The 24086-nt window shown below is 38.9% G+C and overlaps 2 protein-coding genes across 2 annotated transcripts in view; both read left to right on the top strand.

The window, feature by feature from the left end:
- Positions 1-496: 496 nt before the first annotated feature.
- iars1 (isoleucyl-tRNA synthetase 1) overlaps positions 497-24086 on the top strand; it is a 41612-nt gene continuing 18022 nt past the window's right edge. The window contains exons 1-18 of the mRNA XM_083892062.1: positions 497-543; positions 1621-1748; positions 2356-2512; positions 2622-2741; positions 3046-3128; positions 3490-3607; positions 3810-3957; positions 7221-7308; positions 7541-7601; positions 7837-7932; positions 9784-9906; positions 13615-13706; positions 15295-15393; positions 17588-17714; positions 19576-19649; positions 20548-20742; positions 21068-21154; positions 22615-22698. Of these exons, the coding sequence (XP_083748188.1) occupies positions 1630-1748; positions 2356-2512; positions 2622-2741; positions 3046-3128; positions 3490-3607; positions 3810-3957; positions 7221-7308; positions 7541-7601; positions 7837-7932; positions 9784-9906; positions 13615-13706; positions 15295-15393; positions 17588-17714; positions 19576-19649; positions 20548-20742; positions 21068-21154; positions 22615-22698 (1871 nt within the window). The 5' untranslated portion in view covers positions 497-543; positions 1621-1629. The remainder of the gene's footprint in view (positions 544-1620; positions 1749-2355; positions 2513-2621; positions 2742-3045; positions 3129-3489; positions 3608-3809; positions 3958-7220; positions 7309-7540; positions 7602-7836; positions 7933-9783; positions 9907-13614; positions 13707-15294; positions 15394-17587; positions 17715-19575; positions 19650-20547; positions 20743-21067; positions 21155-22614; positions 22699-24086) is intronic.
- Positions 10675-11811, top strand: LOC310929975 (vimentin; the record flags this gene model as incomplete). Its single annotated transcript, XM_083892855.1, has 1 exon — positions 10675-11811. The coding sequence occupies one exon, from the start codon at positions 10675-10677 to the stop codon at positions 11809-11811; it is 1137 nt and encodes a 378-aa protein (XP_083748981.1).

The raw sequence follows: 24086 nt of genomic DNA, 5'->3' as shown, positions 1-24086 counted from the left end.
AGAACAGTACATATTGGCACTTGTACTGGAAGTTGTGAGTGAGAACTAACATTCAACTAAATTTAACAAGAACAGAAAGACAGAAATTCCATAAAGGTTTGTTCATCAGAATATGGTTAAAGATATTCAAATTATATATAACCCAAATCTAAAAGAAAAAAAATAGATATGATTCTTCTTGTCATGTGCAACAGATTTTCTATTTTCAAGAGCACCATTTGTATCAGATTGTCTTGACAAAACTTGAATTTTAATTTTTTACGAGGAAGTGAGAATTAAAATTGTGGATAAAAACGAATAACTTAAACTAAAGATCTAAGGTCTATAGAGTTTCCGTAGTAGTTTAAATGGAGAAAAAAAAACAAAGAGAGAACCTGGAGAGATAAAACCCACTTAGTTGAACTATTTTTCATTACTTTATTATTTACGTTTTAATTTATTTTATAAGAAACTACTAAGTTTGCGTGATGTCGTCACTTCCGCTCCTGCTGAAGCTTGCATCATTTCACGTCTTTCTCGGCAGCCGGTAGCGGCAGACAACATGTGAGTATCCGCACTCACGCTGAATAGTCACGGCTTCGCTCTTGTACCGAAGGTTAAAAGCCACAGTCACTGCTTATTTGTGCTCTTTCCGAAATGTTTTAAACCCTCCTTTATGTATATTACAGGCCATTTAGCTACAAGCTAATTTAACTCACGTTGAACGGCTAGTTTAGCCTGCTAGCTAACAACAAGGAGGCGTCATCTCGGTGAACTTAATGAAAAGTGATTCATTGGACTAAATTAAGTGGTTCGGGTAAAGTTTTTGCTTGTTTTAGATTGGACTGAAAATAATATATTGTTCAAGTTTGACTTAAATGTCCATAATGTTACTGGCGACAGCATATTGTGCTGTCACTCTTGACTACTAGTGGTGACAAGGTTGGTTGTTAAATGAGATGAAAATAGGATGTGAAGGGTGGGCACATACCATACAGATTTGATTTCTTTAGATGACACTCGTATATATATTTTTATGCTTGTTTCTGAAAGGATCACAAGTCAACCAACACATTAGATACACAGTTTAGAACGTAACTTAAAGTTTACAGTATTAATGAAAGTGGAGATGCATTTAAGCAGCAGGAGTTTACAGCTATATAACATTCTGTATCGGCCTCAGACAGAGCAATATAGAGAAAAGCATAAGTTATATGAACAAAGGGAAAATACAGCCAAAGCTTTATACCCTCTGCCATTAATGCCCTAACCAAACTCTGAAAATGAGTAACCAATTGTTTCCTGTCACTATGGCTGCAATCACACTCCATGGTGCAATTTTCCTCCTGTGTAACACAAAACAATATGACCCATGACGTGTAAGCAGGGAAAAAACACATAGATTCGGATATCATCAACCTACAATCTGTGGATTGGTTCAAGTATTCAGTCCCCTGTCAATGCCCTTCCTGATGCAGCGTAGTGGGTGTGTGTGTGTGTGTGTGTGTGTGTGTGTGTGTGTGTGTGTGTGTGTGTGTGTGTGTGTGTGTGTGTGTGTGAGCTAAAAGTGATTTATTTCCCTTTTCCTGCTTCACACTTATTTACTGTAGTTACTTTGTGTGTTCCTTCCTCTTTGTTTAGACGAACACCATGGTGGAGCCAGTCCCTGAGACCATCAACTTTCCCTCTCAGGAGGAGAAGGTCTTGCAATTTTGGCAAGAGAAGAACTGTTTTCAGGAATGCCTCAAACAGTCCAAGAACAGGCCCAGGTAAATATATATGTTTTGGTTCATAATTATGAATTTACAAACCAGAATATACTTAATTGCGAAGCTATTGAAGCAGAAGCATAAGATATGACTTGTAATAAATCTCATCTTCAACTCTTTTAGGTTAGAGATTATGGATTCATTTATACTAGTAGATTTAAAATGGCATGATTTTAATGTTCTAACAGAGGTTCATGATTGTTGACAGCAAATGCCATTTCAGCTGTTTTCAAGTTGCCTTTCCTGGCTAACCAGTTGTTCTTGAACTCGAGTGCATGCTTGATTTAAATAAATCCTTGCATGTGTTAATGCTCACCCAGCTCATGAAAATGCATTCTAGACAAAATTGAAAATCTAATCAACAAGGATCTGTTGTCCTGTTATTCACACGTAAAAAAAGAGAAACAATCATCTCGATGGAGTGCATGCAATTATCTGTTCAGCGTGACAAAGCAATATATCTACTGTCTTTCTGTATGAACTATGAATATACTTTTATATGATGATTAATATTGTCTTACAACCCCCCCCCCCCCCAAAAAAAAACCACATCCAAATTTTTGCAAGATACCCTTAAGTGCTAAAATGTATTTATTTTTCAAAACAGGTACACCTTCTATGATGGACCTCCCTTTGCCACAGGTCTACCCCATTATGGTCACATTCTTGCTGGCACCATCAAGGACATTGTTACCCGCTTTGCCCATCAGAGCGGCTTCCATGTTGACCGACGGTTTGGCTGGGATTGCCATGGACTGCCTGTGGTAAGAGTTTCTTTCTTCAAAATCTGTTTTTTTTTGTAAGTTTTCCAATGATTTACAGATTTATTTTTGGGGTGTATTTATGTGTCTTATGTCTTGTGTGTTTTTGTAGGAGTATGAGATCGATAAGTCCTTGGGTATCAAAGGGCCTGACGATGTGGCCAAGATGGGCATCGCTGAGTACAACAAGCAGTGCAGAAACATTGTCATGAGATACTCCAATGAGTGGGAGGTGAGTGTACAGGGAGGGTTTAGTGGATGCGAGACAACTTTGTAACCAATCTTGTGAGACCAGTTTTGTTGCCATGTGCTTGTAAAATTGCAACATGCATTCAACCGTAGTTTAATGACTTAAACTCGTCCTTCAAAAAGAGACAAAAATTTAATCTGAAACTGGTGTCTTATCTAATATTAATCTTTTGATCTTTAACTCAAATGACTCATTGTAAAACAAAAAAGAGTGTGCTGTGTTTTATTACCTTAACATCTATTAGTTTGGCCATCTTTAATGTTTTTTTCCTACTTTTTGTTCTCAGATTTCAGTGACGCGAATGGGCAGGTGGATTGACTTCAAACATGACTACAAGACTCTGTACCCGTGGTTCATGGAGACTGTCTGGTATGCATGCCATTTTATGTATTTTATATGTAGGAGTAGATGAACTGGATGAGGGAACACACCATTATCATTGCAACACAGGGTTATGTAACTGTTTTATGATTATGATATGATCCAAAAAGGTAACGAAACCACTTCATAATTGACCAATCTGCAAATGAATCTACAAATGTATATGCTTTCACAACTGTACAGGTATACATTTGCTAGCTTTATCCTCAGGATATAATACTTCATACCTAAATAATAACTTTATCCAATTAAAGTATAAAAAGGGAAGGATAAAACCAAAAACTTCAATCTATGTGTAAAAGCTGTCCTGTTATCTTACTCTCTTATTTTTTTCTTTTCCTTCATTCAGGTGGGTGTTCAGACAGCTGTATGACAAGGGTCTGGTGTACCGAGGTGTCAAAGTGATGCCCTTCTCCACTGCCTGCAGCACCCCTCTCTCCAACTTTGAGTCCAACCAGAACTACAAGGTTGGCAGAAATTGTATCATTGTATATCATTCTAAGAAGAGAATAATTTCAAGGAAAGCAGATAGATAATCAAAAATATATCGATAGTTTCCTAAACACAACTGTTAAAGAATATCCAGCATGATATATCCTTGCAATTCCTTTATGCATCCAGCGACCCAGCAACTTAAATTGACCGTATCTATTTCCTTTTTATTTGCAGGACGTCCAGGATCCCTCTGTGATCGTTAATTTTCCACTGGTTGAGAATCAAGAGATTGCTTTGATCGCATGGACGACCACACCCTGGACTCTACCAAGCAACCTGGCTCTCTGTGTCAACCCAGAGTTCTTGTATGTCAAAGTCAAAGGTGAGAGACACAACTTGACACAAACACATGCTGTGTCTCAGTATTTGAACGGTACACTAGGTGTATAAAATATTGTACCTCGTTACTTGATACTGTTATTCATAGTTTCTTTACAAGAAATCAATAGACAAGACCCAATGTATTGATGTGTTCGATAGCTCATCGGTCCTCTCCTTAGACAGCTGGAGGTGGTGCCTCAGGTTTTACTGTGAGGCACCACCTGTGATAAATTATGTGGCACCTCCTCCTTTCAACATAATTTCAGTACGTGTCAAAACACAATTTTCTAACGAGCATAAACTGCGACCTTACACAACCATGGCTCAATGAGGAGAGAGAAAGAGAGCAGCATCGGTTTGTTTAGTCCTCGCCTTAGTCTAAATACTGTATGTGTTACAGCTGTGTTTACATGGAGAGAGCCACATACAGAACTCTGGCAAGATATTATAACATTTAGCCTAGTCTGTCCATCCTCAAGTAACATTACATATATCAACATCCATTGTGACCAGTTAGATAGAGGATGCTTTAACATTATGATACTCAAACTGGGATTGTATTGAATCATGAATTCAATACAGTGCCTTGAGATAATGTATGTTGTGATTTGGCGCTATACAAATACAAGTTAATGCATACAAATACATGTTGCCACAGTATACTGTGCTCAAACAGGATAGGGCTATTATTTTTGTGCTTTAGTAAGCATTAGTGTCATCTGTATTATACGTTCCTGTGACTTCTTACATGTGGCTGTAAGTTGAAACTTAACATTTAGCTAATTTTGTTTTTTAGTGTGTTCTGTGTTTTTGTAGCACTCATTGATTGAGGTGTATTTGTTTTTGTCCTTTTATTTCTTTTTAAACTATGCTTAAAACTTGTGTGAGATGAAACTGGGACAAATCTTAGGTTCTTGATAAATCACTGTCACAGATGCATCCTCAGCTCATCAAGCTTATAGCTAGGATTTTTTTAGACTGTGTCCAAGGGTGTTGCTGCCGTATACTGCTGGAAAACATTGTTTGTCTTGAGGATTAATTGAATCCCCAGGGTCGGTAGTTTTAAAAATGGTATTGCTTAAATGTTCTAGCCTGTGGCCAAAGTCTTCTGCCTGTTTTTATCCCTGTGGGTTTAATCTTGTTGACCACGGTATCGGCTCATGGGTGATTTTATTCCAACAAACGTCTTAACGGCAAAGGACCAGTCTCTCGGGAAACTGTCCACAGATGGAAGAGTTTCTCTACCATATGTTGGTGGACTTTTTAGCTTCAAGCCATTTGTGCAGATAAAAGACAAGCAATTCTTATTTCATCATTATTATCTATATAGATATATTATCTATATTTTTCTCACTCTGACACTTGCAGTTACTGAACTATTGATTAGCTCTGCCAATGAGGCTGGGTTTTTATTTGTCTGTGATCTGATCAACTCAAAAACTACAGGTTGTATTTTGATTACTTTTTCTGGGGATGTAGCTTTTGGCCCAAATAGGAAATGATGAATGAAGTGTTGACCTGGATCCAGATTTAGGATATTACAATTTGTAACTTGTATATATGATAGAGTAGATTGACACTTTTAGAAACTGAGCAGCCTAGGTGGAAATCTGTGTTTTCTAATTATCTAATCAACGTTACCTATTTTCTTGATCTTGTCTCACATAAACCTAGTTTTTTCCACTATTATTCTCTTTACTTCCAGGATCACAAATGACATTCACTCATTATTTGTCACTGTTATTTTAATACAAAACAACGGCTTTTATCTATATCTTTTTACTGCTGTATCTTTACATCAGTGCATAATTTATGCCAGGGACACGAAAGATGTCTGTGGCCTCTTTACATGTGCTGTTGGGTGCTGTTCAGACCAGAGAAATGTGGATGAACCTCAAATCAGGTCACTTAAAAACTTGATGTCCTTGTTCAAATATGAAAAAAAAAAATACTCTGGAGAGCTTTTGTTTTTCAGCCATTCTCCTCCTGTAGTTTTTGGTTCCCTATTAGAGAAACTGGTGGTTTTTTGAAAAGAATGCCCTAGATTCATAGAAGTGTGTCATAGCATCTTCAATCCTGCAGGGGGCACTGTTGAAGCACAGCTTGTCTCTGCAAATCCACATTCTGCTCTGTGCTGCATGGAAGACTGCCTTGGAATACCAATGAATTTTTTGTATCATGTCAGTCTTTTTTTTTTTTTTATCTCCTGTCCTTTCTCTCCCCATCTTCATCCAAATTCCCAAATCTATCCAAGTGTTTTGCTTCTACATTCACCTTTTTTGTCCTTTGTTGTGCTTAGTCTCTCTCTCTCTCTGGCTGTCTGTCTGTTTGTCTTTTGTGCCTCTCTGTCTTTCCTTTGCTGCCTTTGTCACTGTTTTGAGTTTAGGACCGTCAGCAGCAGCATGTCTTAGCTGTGCAGTCATTTGTTAAACAGTGAAGGGGAAAACCATGTTCTACTGAAGCTGCCTCCATCTCTCCATCACAACTGTTGTTTCTTCTGTTTTTGACCTCTTTAATTGTATCTGGTTCTCAGAGGAATTCAGTTTGACAGTTATCCGACATGAGGTGGCACCTTTTTAACGACATGGAAATTATTCAGCTCAGATTCAGCTGAGTAGTTGTAGTGCATGATGTGTGACTTACCTGACCTTGAGTTTATGGTCGGTTGTATTATTATGAAGGAAGACATTCAGGTATAGCAGTACTGGATGTTGAAATGCTGTACGGTTTCACCGGTGTGAATTCCTCTTTATCATATATTAAATTATAGTCAAAAGAAAAAAAATCACCCTGCAAATAACTGACTATTTATGTCGCATGAAACATCACTATATTCATCCTGACTAAAATATAATGAATGTGAGGTTTGAAAGCTGTAGCCTACCACAAAAAGGGAGAAAAACTAATTTACTTGCAGTAATCTCAATCTTCATAAAATGTTATATTTCAAGTTCAATTTATTATCTATGCCATATATATGTTGGCATACGTCCAGTAATTCTCCCTTTTTTGGAGCTTATCACCTCGGACTGCTTAGTAAATTCTATATATAAGTTACCTGGATGTCTCTTAGGCCTCTTTTTTGTATTTGTTCATGTTGCTTAACATATTGTTTTATAAAAATTAATAGTTGTTTAGCGTCTGTACTTTTAACTAACCTTAATGATAAAGCTATGATGTGTTCAATGTCTCAGTGTTTTATAACTGAAAATGTATTAAACTTTTACTCTATATTAAATACATTTTCTTCTCTCAAACGTGCAGATAACACCACTGACAAGACCTACATCATGATGGAGGCCAGGCTCGGAGCTCTGTTTAAGTCAGAGAGCGAGTACACAGTGTTGGACAAGTGAGTAGATAAAAACCCTTTAGCTACTTAAAAGCAGAATGGCAAACTGATTGATGTCTTAAATTTAAATAATTGGGCTTAATGGCAGACTTAATACAAAAGTGATTTTCTGAGTGGAGAGCTGGCCCATAATTTGTGTCATTGTTGTACATATACTGGTCTTTTTTTTTTTCATAGAATGTGGAAAAATGAATATTGAAATAAGGATTGTCGATGTGTTTTGTGTCTATAGATTTCCTGGTAAGGTGCTGAAAGGGAAGAAATACGTGCCTCTCTTCGAATACTTTGCAGAGGTTTGTAGAGTCTGTGTTCTTATTTGTTTCTGGGGCACAGTTTTATTTTTGTTTTATAACTCTCCTGTTAATCATGTTAATCAAACGGAGCCTACATACCTGCAGTATATCTTAGTTTGATTTCCTGACCAGAAATGAACAACATAGTTTACGAAATATTTCCCTCACAATCTGTGACCATTCATATTTTTTGTGCTATCCTCGACTCATTCTCCTTGCACTCGTTTCACTGCAGTGTGGAGAGAAAGGAGCATTCCAGGTGGTGACGGATAACTATGTCAAGGAGGAGGAGGGCACAGGAGTGGTCCACCAGGCACCTTACTTTGGAGCTGTAAGTGTTTTCGTTTAAAACACCTGTATGAAATAAATGTTACTTGTTGATAAATGCATTCATCTGATGCTTGTTTATAAAGGTCATGGAAAATAGCCTAGTTTTCAAGGTGGACCAAAGGAAACGTATGAAATTTACAATACAGCACAGTCGTAAATCAAGAAATGCGTTGCCCTTTATTTGCTTTTTATCTGACTGAAATGATAAATCCGCACAATAATAGAATGTTAGGAAAAATCCTAACAGAAGCAGTGATTAGCACGTAATGCCCCTCCATATGTAAACTCCTCGACAAATATTTGTTTTTGTAAGCTCTCTCAGATACTCAGAGTTTTGGGTATTAGCCTAGTAATCAGGACTTCCAAAAAAGCTCAAGACCTATAAACACCAAAACAATATTGAGAGGTAAAGACTAAAGGAGTACACACTTAACATTAAGCCTCTTCACTATTTACATGTTTTTCTATTGATCTATGCCATTTGTTGCAACGCTCACGCTCTGTGCCTAATGGATAATGAGAGGCTAAGAACTACTAATACTTGATACTTGAGAAACCGTGCTGCCGCTAAGCTCATTTCTCCAGCCCTGCAGTTCCCCGTATGGAGGTCACTCTGGGGGAAAACAAGGTCACCTTTGTCTAGTATAAGTGTGTGGATAGCTTCCCTGCCATCCCTGCTCCTGCATCCAGAAGTGTCGAGTCACTGTCACAGTGGAAGCTTTGACTTCACATTACCATGTTTAGCTTCTGTTTTTTTTAGCCGCATTTGATTATTTGCAAACTTTTTTGTTATGTTGGTAAATGTGTGTTCTTGATTTGCTTGAATTTTCAGTTGTTGCTATGTTTTAGAAACCTGTAGCCATTGCAGATGTAGCTCCTGTTAACAAACACACACATTTGACATTTGATTACATATCAAATGACTTATTATAATACTTATTATCTTTTTAACAAGAGGGTTTGCAGTAGCACTTAACCTGGCTGTAAACAAGATAACTAGAGGAGGTGGATGCTCATTATTCCACGATGACTAATAATGAGTGCACATGCCACTCTGTTTGGTGGCACATTGTTTTCAATAACTGTACCATTTCTCCTATATGACAAGATATTATTCTTAAAACCTTAAATGTGGATATGAAGTGAGTAAAAAACATAGCACTCATCTATGCTTACTGATGAGTATTTTATTACATTTGTATTTAGTAATACAGTGCAGTATGAGCACAGAAGTGAAACCAGCGGTATCAGGCAATTGCTGATGGTTTAGATGTCCTTGACGTGGGCAAGTGAATACCCCTGTGGCTGCAGCCGGTTGTGGATACACAGCCTTTCTCTCAGTTTTTGCCTGCATAACGTCTTAATGTGACTGCAGCCCACTCCCTTTTGTTTTTTTTGTTTTTTTATTATTTATTGATCACATTCATATTACTTGTTGACAAAAAACATCTGTAACACCCTGTGAGCCATTAATTTTTTGACCTTGACAGGTTGCTTAACTACCACATGAATTTACAGCTGGACAGTACTCTGGTCTTTCATGCGTAGCTGTCACATACCAGTGGCGCATGTTCAACATTGCAAAAAGTGTCCAGCTCAAGAGGGAATTCACTATGAAGTCATGAACTATTTTTAATTGAGTCACTCTCAGCGGTGTTGAATACTTGTTCAGCTTGCCTATATACCGTCACAAATTTATAACTGAAATTAATGAAATAATCTCAAAATGTACCGGGTCACTGTTACCAAAATTAGACACACACACACTAGAGCAGTAGGTTACAGCATGCCACATGGCTTTGTACAAGAAACATGATCAGAACTGTGTCTAAACTGTGTATTGTTTTCTAAGGATGATCACAGGGTTTGCACTGAATACAACATCATCCAGAGGGACCAGGCCCCTATCTGCCCCGTGGATGCCTCAGGCTGCTTCACATCGGAGGTCACTGACTTTGCTGGACAGTATGTCAAAGTGAGTGACACAAATGACATTTACATATTATATATTAGGTTAGTTGGTATTTCCAGGCATTCCACCCATGTTAGGAGCCTCTGGTATGATATACTGGTTTGATTGCTAGTTTAATTCATCATTTAAATTGGCACATTCATGGTACTTGCTCTCCTGTTTCCCCTCCATTTACTCTGTTTCTGTTCTCTCCAAGCTACCCTTTCTTTATGCTTTAAGTGAAGTTAACTACACAATATTCATCATGATTTTTCAAATATAATATGGAATGATTTATTAACTGCATGACCTGGTGGTGTGGAGTTCAGGGAACGCGAGTCGGAGCTGCTTCACTACGTTGTAAAGGAAAACTTGCTTCCAAAGCACATTGCTGTTTACTGCTCTACCCCGTGTCACACCCAAATTCATTACCATTGTAATTTCACTCACCACAGATAGAGTGAAACATAGCAACAATACATTATCTGATCACTATTTCACATTCTAGTACAAAGGCAAGGGAGTGGACTTGACCTGCCTGACAACTAACAGTACAGCATTAGCTAATAAAAAGTTTGTGGCCACAGCTCACTGATAGATTGTCATAATCCACTTTTGAAATATGTGAAAACCAAGTGTGAATTTCAAGGCTCTCTGAGACATTCCTAATTGCCGCATAAAAACTCAGCAGTGATCTCGGGGAGCATCAGAGGCGACGTGAGCTACATTTCGAAAAGCTGAAACAGCAGTTGTTTCTCCCTTAGTTTAACAACGAAAGAGTACTTACCCAACATGAGAGCCGGATCTTACACTCAGAAGAGCTTGCAAGTTAGCAGCTCTGGCAGCAGAGTAAGGGTTCAGAGCCCGTCGCCTTCCCGGTGCCGTGGATCCTCGTACGACAATCGTGGACGTTCGGGTTATCGTGGCACTGCCGTTGAGTTGGGCACAGAGATACATCAGCACCATGCCAACGAGAAAGAGGAAATGCAGGAACTCAATGTCAAGTTCGCAGGATACATTGAGAAGGTTCAAGCGCTAGAGCAGAGGAATGCTGCTCTTCAAGCTGAGCTTGCGTCTCTTCAGAGCCGCTACAAGGGTGGCCCAACAGGCATCAGTGAAGAGTATGAGCTCAAGTTCAAAGAGGTGCGAGAGCTGATCGAGACCCTGACTAATGAGAAGGGAGCGGCTGACATTGAAAGGGGCTACCTTGAGGAGGAGGTTGAAGTGTGGAGACTAAAGCTGGAAGAGGAGCTGGCACTTAAAGAGGAGGCAGAAATGATCCTGAGGGAGTTTCGCCAAGATGTTGACAATGCAACACTGCAGAAGGCTGAGCTCGAGAAGCGCATTGAGCAACTGGTGGCTGAGATCGAGTTTCTCAAGAAGCTGCATGACGAAGAGGTGGCTGACATCATGAAGCAAATTGAGGACTCAAAGGTTACTGCCGAACTTGATGGTGATCGTCCTGATCTGGCTGCCTACCTGCGCAACATGCGCGCAGAGATAGAGGCCGTTGCTGCCCGCAATGTCCAGGAAGCTGAGAAGTGGTACAAGACCAAGTTTGATACACTCAAGGAGCATGCTGGCAAACATGAAGAACATATGAAGACCATGAAAGACGAGATCTCTACTTTCCATAACCAGGTGACAGACCTGCAGAACCAGATTGATGGGCTGAGGGCACGCAACGCTGCCCTGGAGCAGCAGCTGGAGGACATGGAGATGGCCCACATTGACAAGGTGGGGGGTCTAGAGGGTGTCATTGCTCAATTAGAAGCCCAGCTCTGCGAAACCAAACTGGAGATGACCAAATATCTCCAAGACTATCAGGAACTGCTGCACATTAAGCTCAAGCTGGATGCGGAGATTGCCACATACAGGAAGCTGCTGGAAGGAGAAGAGCACAGGCTTGGAATTGCGAAAGATGCCTAAATATCCTGGGTGAGAGGAGCAGGAGGTCTTAAGCAGCAGCAGCAGCCCAGCATCGTGGAGTGAAGAGACTAGCTCAGTCAAGTTAAAGACTGTAGATTATTCCCTGTCATTTGCCCTCCCAACAGCAATGGTTGGGTATTATTCAGAATTTTCCATATGACACAAATACTGTACTTTTCAGTCACAGCAGTCTAAAACTGACATCTTTACCCTGTACAAACCAAAGAAATATTTATGTCTGTGATTTCCCCAATATGTTTATTTAAATCAGGAAAAAGAGGTAGACAAAAGACGGTAAATGCAAAAGAACAAAAAAAAGCTGATGAAACAACCACCCATTTGATGCCAGCTTTGTGCACAGTTTTAACAGAATTATGTTAAGATTCACTACCTAGCCCTAAATGTAACCTGATGAAACAACCACCCATTTGATGCCAGCTTTGTGCACAGTTTTAACAGAATTATGTTAAGATTCACTACCTAGCCCTAAATGTAACCATGTCACACCCTGTCCCCATTATTCTTAAGAATATATGCCTTTGCTTGTGTTACAGACCTTTTACTTTACATCATTTCCATTTCCTTTTCAGTACATTCAGTAACCCCTTTCAGTTTTCGACCTCTGTCTTTGTTCCATTTCTTAACTCCTGCTCCTACACTACCCCCCTATACCTCTATCAACTCCCTTTGCCACTGTTGTTCACCCTTTTGCCTTTACTGCTTCTCCACATAATAAAATGTTTGAATCCCAACACCATCACAATAAAATAGCATTATTCTGCCTTGATGTGTCATATCTCAGCCCAAACAGAGCAGAACTAATTGCCATCATCATATTATGACTGGTCTTCACACTTAACAATTTGTATTCCAGATGTTTTGAAAACATGCAACTATTGACCATACACACTAATGTTGATCAACTGGTGCTTAATAAAGATTGAAGTGAGTGCATTCAACATAATGCAGTGATGTTTTTTCTTTTTTGGTTGTCTGACTTGTCTTTCTTGAGGTTTCTTTTTTCTTATTTGTCTCTATTACGTCTCTTTCTTGTTGACTATTTTTCTATCCGTCTTAAACTATATTGTGCCCTCGTGCAGGAAAGCATTAAATAATTTCCAATTCTTTTCATATTTTCTTTTCCAAGTTTCTTTTCTTCAGCTTGGGTAATTTACACTATTTAACATAACAGTAAATTTGCTGTTGTGGAAACAATAACTCTGCTGATAAATGATGCTTCATTGCAGAGATTCTAAAATATTCACAACAATGTGTGAGAATTTAGTGACATTGAGTAACCCTCATTTTGGCCACATGGCAAAGTATGATCCATGTACACTGTGATCCTCAAGTGCAACTATACTGGTTGTTCCCATATGTAGCTGACAGGATTTTGAACCAGGGCTCCGAGACTGTGGAGCAGCCTGTCTAAGGAGATGAGAGCTTCAAGTTCTGTTGTCATTAAAGCTCCCTTTAAAACTCACTTTTTAAGACTGCTTTTCAATGATTTTACGGAATATTCTGACTTGTTTGGTTGTTCTGTGTTTTAGCTGCAATTTGCGTGTTCAGTTTCTCCCCAGTCTTTCGTTCAGGATCTTTTTTTAAAGCGTCTAAATTATGGCTTGATGACACACTGGAGCCTTAGTTAGCATATGGCTCCGGTGCATGCATGCATTTTAATCTTTGAAATTTGGTAAGGTGGTTTGTGTCACATTTTTCTGTGGGTTGACCATCAAAGATATTTGTCATCAACACTTTAAATGCAGTTTCAGCATCTTGTGATTTGTTTCTTTGTTTTTATAGGACGCTGACAAGAACATCATCAAATGGCTAAAGGAGAAGGGCCGTCTTGTCAATGCCAGCAGTTTCAAACATAGTTACCCCTTCTGCTGGAGGTGAGATAAATACATAATTTATTCTGAATAGTTTTACCTCTGTCCAATTTTAACTGCCCCTTTATTCTTACAAAATTAGCATAGGATAACTTCACATGCAGTAGGTGAGGATTAAATATTAGATTGCTAATCTTATTTAATTTAGGAATCTTTCTAGTTAAATTATTTGGGTTAACCTGCCCTACAAAACCCCCCCCAACACTTGCTGAAAAGTTTTCTCCATCTCCCTTTACTTTGAGCTGGATCTCACAGATGTAGTTATAAAGGTATCTTCTCATATGCCCATCTAAATGTTCGTAGTACCCCGTAGTATTTCATTTATATGCCTTCCAGCTGATTAGTTTTTGTTATTAAGGAAATAATCCTCATCCTTATCCAGGTCCAGATGAGCCTTCCAATCCAATCCAACTTAATTTATAAAGCACTTTAAAAACAACAACAGCTGAAACAAAGTGCTGTATATCAGAGATAAATAAATAAATTGACATTGCAACATTTCTGCCAAAATTACTGGGCCAATAATATCAACGTATATCTTAGCACATGAACAGACCTGGTGGTCCCAGATGGTAATATCCATTGTTGTTATTGGTTTGCTTCTTTCAGGTAATTGGCTTGCTGAGATTTTAATTGTAGCGTCACTGTTATGGTGGCATCTGGCCTACATTGTCATTACAAACCTGGTCAAACAAGGTCTGCTTTTAATCATGAACTTTTATGTTAATGTTATTATTATTTTGGTTTGTTTGAAGGTACCACATTATTGAAATACATCTCCCAAGGACATGCAGACCTATTTTCGCACGCTCATATTCAGTCGACTGTGCCACTCTCTCTCGGAGCAGCTGCAGCCTGACCTGAGAAGGATTAATTAACCTCAGTAAATATGCAGAGATTTGCTCTCTGAGCCACTACAAGACCCCGGTGCATTCACACATGATTAAGACCTCTTCATTTCACTTTTTCATATGCTGCAAATTATGATAAAATTACTAAAAATCCATTGAGTGTAACAGGTAAAAAAAGCTCATCATTTGGATTATATGGGTGTTTACTCTAAGAATAAGAATACCTAAGAAAACCCTTGATGTTAAGGTAGGGTAGTGTTCACAGTTCAATCGGCATCAGTACCTTGAATTTGTGACCACAACATCTCTGTAACATAGAGTATAAATCCCTACCTCCCAGAGACACAAGCACAGACATGTCAGATGAGATTATTAAAGCTGCAGGTAGGACCTTGTGTGCTATGAACCTTGAAGGAGGCAGATTAACAAAAATCGTTTTTCTAGGAGCTTTAAAACACAATGTGTAGATTAGAGGGAAACATTTGTATACAATCTAAGTCATAGATGGGTTGTCATCATGCAAGTGAACATGAAAACAGATTTTTCTCTTAAATGTATTTCTTAAGGTGCATTTTCTGTCATCTCCAGTATTCCGATGTAATGAAGTACCTTGACAAAAATTAATAGTTAGTTATTTAAATTCAGTGACAAATGCAATTAGCAGAGTGTAGATTTTCTTCTTTTTCCCCCGAATTTGTTGCATCTTTACATCTCATTAAATGTGTTTTAAATACTTCCAGGTCCGACACACCCCTGATCTACAAAGCTGTCCCAAGCTGGTTTGTCAGAGTGGAGCACATGGTGGACAAACTGCTGGAAAACAATGGACAATGCTACTGGTAACCCATTTTTTTTGATGATGACAATAATACATGATACCCTGTGTGGATGCATGAGCTACTTTCTGTGCTGTGAATTACGTCAAGTGAATACAGACACAAGTCACATTCCCAGTGCAGTTATAGACCTCGGTGTGCACCACTATATCAAGTCATGGATCTGCAGTCTCTGCAGGGCCCTCAATACTGGGTATAATCATTTGAAATGGGAAGTTATTGCATTTAAAATAAAGGTTGCTGCAAAGGCCTCTTAATTTTTTATTAAGCTCTGCATGATTGTAATGCACACGGTACTGGCATTTTTATAGGAAACATTAGTCTGATGCTAATTCTAATGGAAGAATGGGGCAAAAGAAACCATCAGTATGATGGCTTTGCTAAGTGGTATTACCCTTGGTGCTCCCAGTGCACTTTTCTGAGCCACAGTAGTTGCCTCTTGTAATGGGACTGTCAACCTGAGATGAATGACTAGCCGCTAGGAAGGTGAAGACGCACACTCTTGCATAGAATCCAAAGGCACACACACTACTTTAAAGGCTAAATTCCTTATATAAATGGTAGCAGTCTTAGAGCACGTAGCTTCACATAATGCAGTACAATACTCTATTAACTACCTTTTAGGTTTTGTTCAGGTTTATTATTAATGATTTATGTGTGGTCAACCATGTATTAAATAAGATTTTGACACCAAAGGTATGAAATGACACATTCAGAAAAATGTGCATGCAGATGTAATAGGAAGTTTGATGCCCAGTATCAGAGAGCATTACTAATGAGAAACAACAAAGGTGACAAGTAGAATCGTTTTAAAACAAGGTGAAACTGCAATTATTTAATAGAGTGTTTGGTTCAGAGCTGATAGTTGAGTTGTGGATGTTAAGCCAGTCAGGAAATGAACCTGAGTAACTGCATCATTGTTTCTAAGCTTCTCAGTTTCCTCAGAATAGTGTAAATGACAAGATTATCCAGAGCAGAATTGGTGCCTCTGTTCCCTTTACGACGACGACATATTCACTGTAATGTTTGAAAACTTAGCTGTCACACTTTCATTTTGCTTAAAGAATTACATGTATGCACACATTGCCACATTGTAGTCAAAATATTTACTTATTTACGTTTGTCTTTTTGATTAAAAACCACTCTCATACTTCTATTCTAGTCCTAGGGAAATGATATGTCGTTAGAGTTGTTTACTAATCAGCATTGTTGTAAAGCGGTGAAATCCTTGCAGAATTCTCTACCTTTTGTATGTAGTTCATTTAGCCAATTAGAGGCTTTCAAACGCCCCCCTCAAAAAGCAAAGTTCTGCTAATCATATGCTTAGTGATCTTTATCTACACAGCTGGTAAAGCAGACTCTCTACTGAGGGAGTTCAGACTCACAATGTGTCTCTGACAACCTCCCAAAGTGATTTGACAGATCGGATAACAATCCGTCCTCAATGCGTCTCTGGTGTATTTACACCTGCACTTACGAGTTTTCAGGCGCTTTCCGGTTGCAATAGAATCACAAAATGCCAGGTGTAAAGGGAGCCTATGTCTATGTCTTGGAGAAGTGGCCCGGATGGTGCTGGAGTGCAGCAGTAAAAGAAAAAAAAATCATTAAATTGATATATTAGGGTCCTAAATAGAAATGCCTCCTACAAATGTGAATTGATGAACTTGTTGCTTGGCGTGTGGATCCTGACAGCGATTTATCCCCACCCTCCCACTCCCCCTGAGTTCATCTGAGCAACGCAACCTGGCTCAGCAAGAGAAGCGGGAGAGGGAAAAAAGTGAGAAATGGGATAAGATGAAGAGATGGTGGATTAAAGCTGGAAAAATGGGATAGAGAGCAGAAAAGAGGTGCACAGAATACCTTTGCATTTGTGCTGCTTCATAAAGAGTGTAGTGCAGTTTATTTTTAGGACTTAACGTGAATAAAAGGAAAATAATGCCCACTTAATAAAGCAAAAGCAGTCTAATCATACTCATACTTTGTGACTATAGTTGGAAACTGTAGCTTTGAAGCTAATTGAATATAATAGACAGATGCCGATTCAACATTTAATATAATTGCTGTTCTATGACAGCGATGTAACTGTCGTTTTCTTTTCAGGGGAGTACTTTATGCAGACTTGATGGTTCCCTGCGTGTTTTCATATTTGGAGTAATTAAAAGCTTAACACTTGTGATGATGTCTCTTGTTTCTTTAGGGTTCCAGAGTTTGTTCGTGAGAGGCGTTTCGGGAATTGGCTGAGAGACGCACGTGACTGGGCGATTTCAAGGAACCGTTACTGGGGGACCCCAATCCCGCTGTGGGTCAGCGATGATTTAGAGGAGGTCAGGGAAAAAAACACAAAATAGGCCATTTTTAATCCTCTATAGAGAGATCCCACATTTGTCTATGTCCTGTCCAAATACCAAGATAGTTGTTCTTTATCTAAGGAAGCAAATCACAGTGTTGGCAGATTAATGTGGGCAAAGCGTGAGTTGGCGTAATTGAAAATTTGAACTCTGTAACTCTCTGTTTTATTTACATTAGAAGTGAGTTTGTGGAGAAGGTCTTGTGTCTCCAAAGGATGGTTGCTCTGCTGTGATGGTACCAAAATCCAGCTCTTCTCATAAACTGGCAGGGTGTTTTTGGACAATTGCATAATTTATGCATGTACCATGCTGTTTTCTGTTTGTGGAGGCTTGTGTAGGAGAAGTTCTGGCTTTCCTTGTTGAACGAGGTGACCATGGTGTCAAGCTAAGACAGTATAGCGTGACTCCTTACTGCAGTCGGAGTCAGCTTGCCTCGGGCTCAATTACCGAGTGCTTCCATAAACTCATCGCATGAATGAATAATTAATGTAAACAGCAGATAAACACGAACCAAAATGTGTTTGGTTCTCTTCACGCCAATTCAGTCTCACTTCAAAGCTCCTGAAGACAAACAGCAATTGGTGAGAAAGAGGAAAGTAGACATGGGGAATAAAACGGGTGTGGAGGAGAAGGAGGTGTTGAATGAATTAGCCGATGATGAGATAAGAAAGGGAGTAATGCGCTAAGTGAAAATCATTGGAAAATGAAAAGAGAGGCTGTGTAGAAAAGAGCCAAACTGTAAACGTGTCTTGGAATGTGTAGTTGTTGTCAAATCTAGATTACGACGTGAAGCTGACTGATCTGAATTAGGTTGTTTAACACATTTCAAAAAAAGTGTTGCTCCCCTGGCAGAAAGGGGGTCAACGAGTGACCTGCTTGCTGGAAATAGCGTTTCTGACTGTTTCCAGAACACTTGTGCTCCCTGGTGTCTCCCTTACACAGCCCTGAGTGGTGATACTGAAGTTTGTGTGTGTGATTGATTTCCTTCTCTCACTATATTTCCTTGTTGCTCACACTCTCTCTCTCATTGCCCTGTCTTTTTGGGGTTCTTTTCCTTTTGTCTTTTTTGTGTGTGTGTGTGTGTCTGGTAGTGACGTGTCACACTGTATCTGGGCCATTATACCTGCTGCTGTGGTAAAACTAGAGCAGAGACACAGGGTAATTCTCTGAGGATGCCAGATAACATACTTTACCCTAATTTCGAAGGTAAAGTTACTCATGAAGTTTGTTGAAGTAGGCCTACTTTTAGGTGTTTTGCTTTTGTAGTTCATTAAACATGTTTATAAATGAATTGGTTGTAAGATAAAGACTCCACAGTCTGGAAGGTCTTTGTCTAAAAGGCTGCCAATTTGCCCATCAGCACCTCTATAGCTCATTTAATAACATGTTAAATCTCAACTATTTAATATAGAAAATGTAAAAAGCAACTTGTTAATGGGTGTCTTTTAATTAAACAATGGGGAAAATGTCAAGCTTTTTATTTAAATAAATGAGAGGAGTGATTTTCCCATTTTTACACTGACACAAAGAAAATTGCTTTTGTCCAGTAGAATGGAAAAGCCTGCTAACACAGCATAATACAAATTACATTGTCTTTTTTTTCTTAATTTTACAGTTAACTGGACTGTAGTAGAATTTCGCCCAACCATGAGTTAAAAATCCCAAAATATTCCTCTGAGATGAGAAGCAAAGTCTCAGCTGGAAACTGAAAATGCAGAATGTTTAGGCGCATTATATGTTTTGTATTTTCTTTGTCTTATTTGCTCCTTGGATTGGTCACATTGATTACTATATTTGTGTTGTAATTACTGTTTGCATGTGTGTGTGAATTCATCAGGTGGTGTGTGTTGGCTCTATGGCTGAACTGGAGGAACTGACTGGGGTCAAAGTAACTGATCTTCATCGAGAGAAGTAAGTCACTAATCAACCACTAAGATTATCGCTGAATGTGTTTACAGTACCATGGTTGGTTTAATGTGATTTAATGGATAGTTTACAATCAATCCTGTTTATAATTACTGTACGTGAAGAGGCCAGCGACTAAAATGAATAGCTCTGCATGCATTTTAAGATCTAGAACATTTAAAAATACCACATTATACTACTCCAAATATACTCAGTAGTGCCCTTCATTCTGAATAATCACTGCTTGATACTCTTCATTTACCTCTATCGGCCCAGCTGCTGAGCTCTTAGTGGTAAAGTTCTGAAATGAAGCAGCTTTAGTGGCTTATAGATCACCAAAGGTGTAATCTGCAGTTTATAAACCAGGGTGCCTACGGTTCTTTGAATGTGTAGTTGGTTGGAGCATAAGGGGGAAAAAGTACATTTATTTGTTCAGAATACACATTTGACCCACATTTAACCAGTATTTCACACAAACTGACATCTTTAATTACTGCAAAACCTAGGCTGATCTATATTTCCTTTTTTTGTCATTTGTTTGAAGAAACAATTGTCCACACTGAACCTGAACCTTCTGCAAGTTTGGAGAAAATTAATCCACATCCTTGTGTCTGAAAAACACGACCCAAAGAAATAACTGACCTTATTTTGTTGGGTTTCAGTGCAACACGAGCACCTCTGTTTTTAAACCTCATTCCCAGTTGTGAAAGACTATAAAATTGTTGATCTGGACTGCTGCCAGTACGACTGTAGGCCTGCTGATCTATATGCTGTACAGATGTGTAAATGGTTCCCCATGGCACTCATAAAACTTGAACATAACTGGTCAAAGTGTTATTGCCTCCATCTCTCTCAACAATTGCACTTTCTTTCCCTTTCTCTTTCCTACACTTTTGCTGCCCAGCATCGACGGTCTGACAATCCCATCCCGGTGCGGTAAGGGCACACTGCGGAGGATCACGGAGGTGTTTGACTGCTGGTTTGAGAGCGGCAGCATGCCGTACGCCCAGGTCCACTACCCTTTTGAGAACAGGAAGGACTTTGAGGACACTTTCCCTGCAGACTTCATCGCTGAAGGCATCGACCAGACAAGGGGATGGTGAGCTGTGGATTAATGGATAGCTAGGGTGGAGGAAATTAATGGAGTGATTTGTGGGAAGAGGGTGACGGATGAGAAGCAGAAGACACACTTTCCCTGCTGAGTTCAATGGGGGAAGTGATGAGAGCAGAGTGAATGAGTGGATAAACACAGAGAAAACAAGCACATGACTCTTCATGTGATGGATTCGTATCAAATGATGCAGAACAGCTAAATTAAGTCTGAAAAAAAATATTTTGGTACATTACTTTGTTTTTTCTCAATCTTTCCTCAAATTAAGTAATTATTATATTCCATCACACTTGCTGTATTTTGTCTCCTGCAGGTTCTACACTTTGTTGGTGCTCTCCACAGCCTTGTTTGGCAAACCACCCTTCAAGAATGTCATCGTTAATGGTTTGGTCCTTGCCAGGTCAGTTCACTGACTTCTTAAAATGTGTATTTTTTTCTTGATCTTGCAGTTGCAACAAAGGCAAATGTTAGCATCATGTTTGTATCTCTCGCTGTATTTACCAGCTTTCCTAAATTTATGAGGCTCACACCCACGGATTTTCTATGATAGATTTGTTAAATGGTCAGATCAGAAATTTATTTTTATATAACTTCTCAAAGCAGCAATCATTACTCAAACTCAAGGGAATTGTATGTTTTGCTGCTGGTTGTTTGTGACCATTGAACCCAGAAGGATACTATTCGCATGCATATGCTCAAAAATACTGGTGTAGCAGTACTGGTATTGATGATTAAGTACAACAGTACAAAACCATGGCTCACAGTGTGGCTGTTAATACTGTATTAATGGTCCATGTCCAAATAAATATTAATTCATTCATTCATTCATTCATTCATTCATTCAGTCATATTTTGCTTAAAGGTTTATTGTTGGTTGTGGCCTTAAAATAATAACGGATGAATAGAATATTGCCAGCCCTTTTGCAACCTACCTGCTTTGTTTTATGTGTTTTCTGTCTCTCTGCACTGCAACCATAAGGTGTATAAGACCTCTGATTACAGAAGGATATGTAGCTTATGTTGAAATGATTATGTTTTGTACTGTCACTTAGACTGGGCTTTTTTATGTGTTTGTTTATTTATTTAATTATTTATCATTAACACTGCACATGAGAAGTACCAGAATATCAATGATATAAGTGCGGCTTTTCTCAACTGTGTGGCATGTTTTAATATCGCTGCAATATGACTGGTTTGACAAATTGTAGCGGTAAGAAAAAAAATCTGTACACAGTGACTGGCCCTTCCTCTCTTCAAGTCTTTTCCCCTTCTTTCAACAGCCATTTTTCATTAATCCCTGTTGTTATTCCTCTGCCTATCCATATACTTTTTCTACTACTTTCTACTGTCAAGTGTCCACTCATGTGCCTAGCTTTCTCGTCTATTTTCTTTTAAATGGGAACATAATTTACACACCTGAAACTAGTGATTGAGACCATTAAAGCTTCAAGAATACGTTTACTGACATTGTAAAACAAGTGAGAACTCAGCTCATTTTCCCATAGGGTTCCATTCAAATTTAACCCTTTTTTTTTTTTTTTTTTTTTACAAACACACCAGTGAAGTCGCCACCTGGTGGTTAATTGCTACTTCTTTCCTACTTACTGGGCTTAAATCAGAAGACTGCATTGTTTATATAATGTTTATACACATGGTTGTAACATTCCACACTTTGAGAGAGGTTTTACAGCAGTGGCTACTTGTCCTCAGCCCCGGGGTCTAAAAGCAGCACTTTACTCACAGGCCTGCTGACCTGGAAGGACGTATTTGAATACCAAGTGCATGGCTTCTAACATGCAGTTTTGTGCATGCACGAGTGTGCCTGTGCATAAAATGTCTTTGCCTGTCTCCTTCCTGCAGCGATGGACAGAAGATGAGCAAGCGTAAGAAGAACTACCCAGATCCAGGACTGATCGTGCAGAGCTATGGAGCTGATGCCCTCAGGTCAGCTGTGTGCTTGGATGTGAGCAAAATGTGTGCTTCTGAATCTGTGTGTGTGTGTGTGTGTGGGTGGGTGTGTGGCAGGGGTGTGTGTGTTAAACTGCCTTATGTTAATAGTAGGCATAGTTATAAAAGGTTTGAACCACCATCTACACCTTACTCGGAACTTAACACACACACACAAATATATCTATCTCTATCTACATAGATATATCTATATATATATCACACATTTTCTTCGTTCTTCCTTTTGCCCTGAGCAGCAAGGGTGCTCGAGCCATATGGCCTAATGAATAAAGCACTCTGCAGTTGTACCATATGCTCACATATACGCCGAGAAAGATACGATTTAGAGAGGAGGAAAAAGCTTCATCGACTCTCTCCCTCTTTTCTTTCTGTAGTCTTGAAACGTATTATGCTATCATGTACTCTACTATCATTTTTATCCTTTATCATTTTTTTATACAGCATGAACTCAATTTATGTATTTATTTGAAAACAATACAAAACAAATGGTAGACAGAGTTATTTTCTGTCAAACCTGGATATTTGCAAAGACAACCATCCAGGGGCAGGTTAGATGCATTCTACAGTAGATGATACCGTCTGTATTATATTTTATGAAAAATCTAACTCTGATTTTGCTGCTATTTAATCACTCATGCACTTATTGCAGTGTGTTGCATCACGTCTGTTTGCCTCCAAAAACAGCAAACCTTTTCTAACCTCCAGTCCATCCCAGTGTGGATGCCTTCCACTAACCGTTGAAGTGATATTGATTATCCAGTTTATTTTTATTGGAGAGAAGAGATTCATTTTCACTAAAAAGCTTTCTGTTTGTAAAATTTCCCTTTGGCCCAAAATAGCAGGACATTTAACCTACATTTAAAACTTGTCAAATTGAGGTATGATTGACGGCTCCATCGCTTTGCATCAGGGAAGTGCAGTTTTCTTATAGTGCTGTCTTAGTTTCCATATAGGAGGTGAGTTTTGTCTGATGTTTTTTCGACATTCCATTCCATTGTGTATACCGACAAATCACAGAAATCCAAGAGAAGCTTTACAACAGCAAAGCATGTTGCATCTCTAAAACATTGGTCAGATAGTTGCAAAGAGTATTTTTACCCAAAGCAGTTCTTCTTGCCTTTTTCCCCTGATGAAATATCTCAAACAGCCGCACCCAGTGAGAGGCTACATACATTTTTAATCAACGTTTCACTCGCAGTACTCTGCATGGTTTGCCTGCTGCTTGAAACACTTTGTAAGGAAATAGTTTGTTTTTAACTGAGGTTAGTGGAGCATTTTTGACAGTGATGTACCTTTTACCACAGGTCGGTTACATTTTATAAAATTAAAAGGTATCGGGGTTTGTATGTTTATCTTTGTACATT

The sequence above is a fragment of the Microchirus variegatus genome (assembly GCF_963457635.1).
Source record: "Microchirus variegatus genome assembly, chromosome: 7".
In the NCBI taxonomy this organism is placed as follows: Eukaryota; Metazoa; Chordata; class Actinopteri; order Pleuronectiformes; family Soleidae; genus Microchirus; species Microchirus variegatus.
This window is presented reverse-complemented; position numbering and strand designations above follow the sequence as displayed.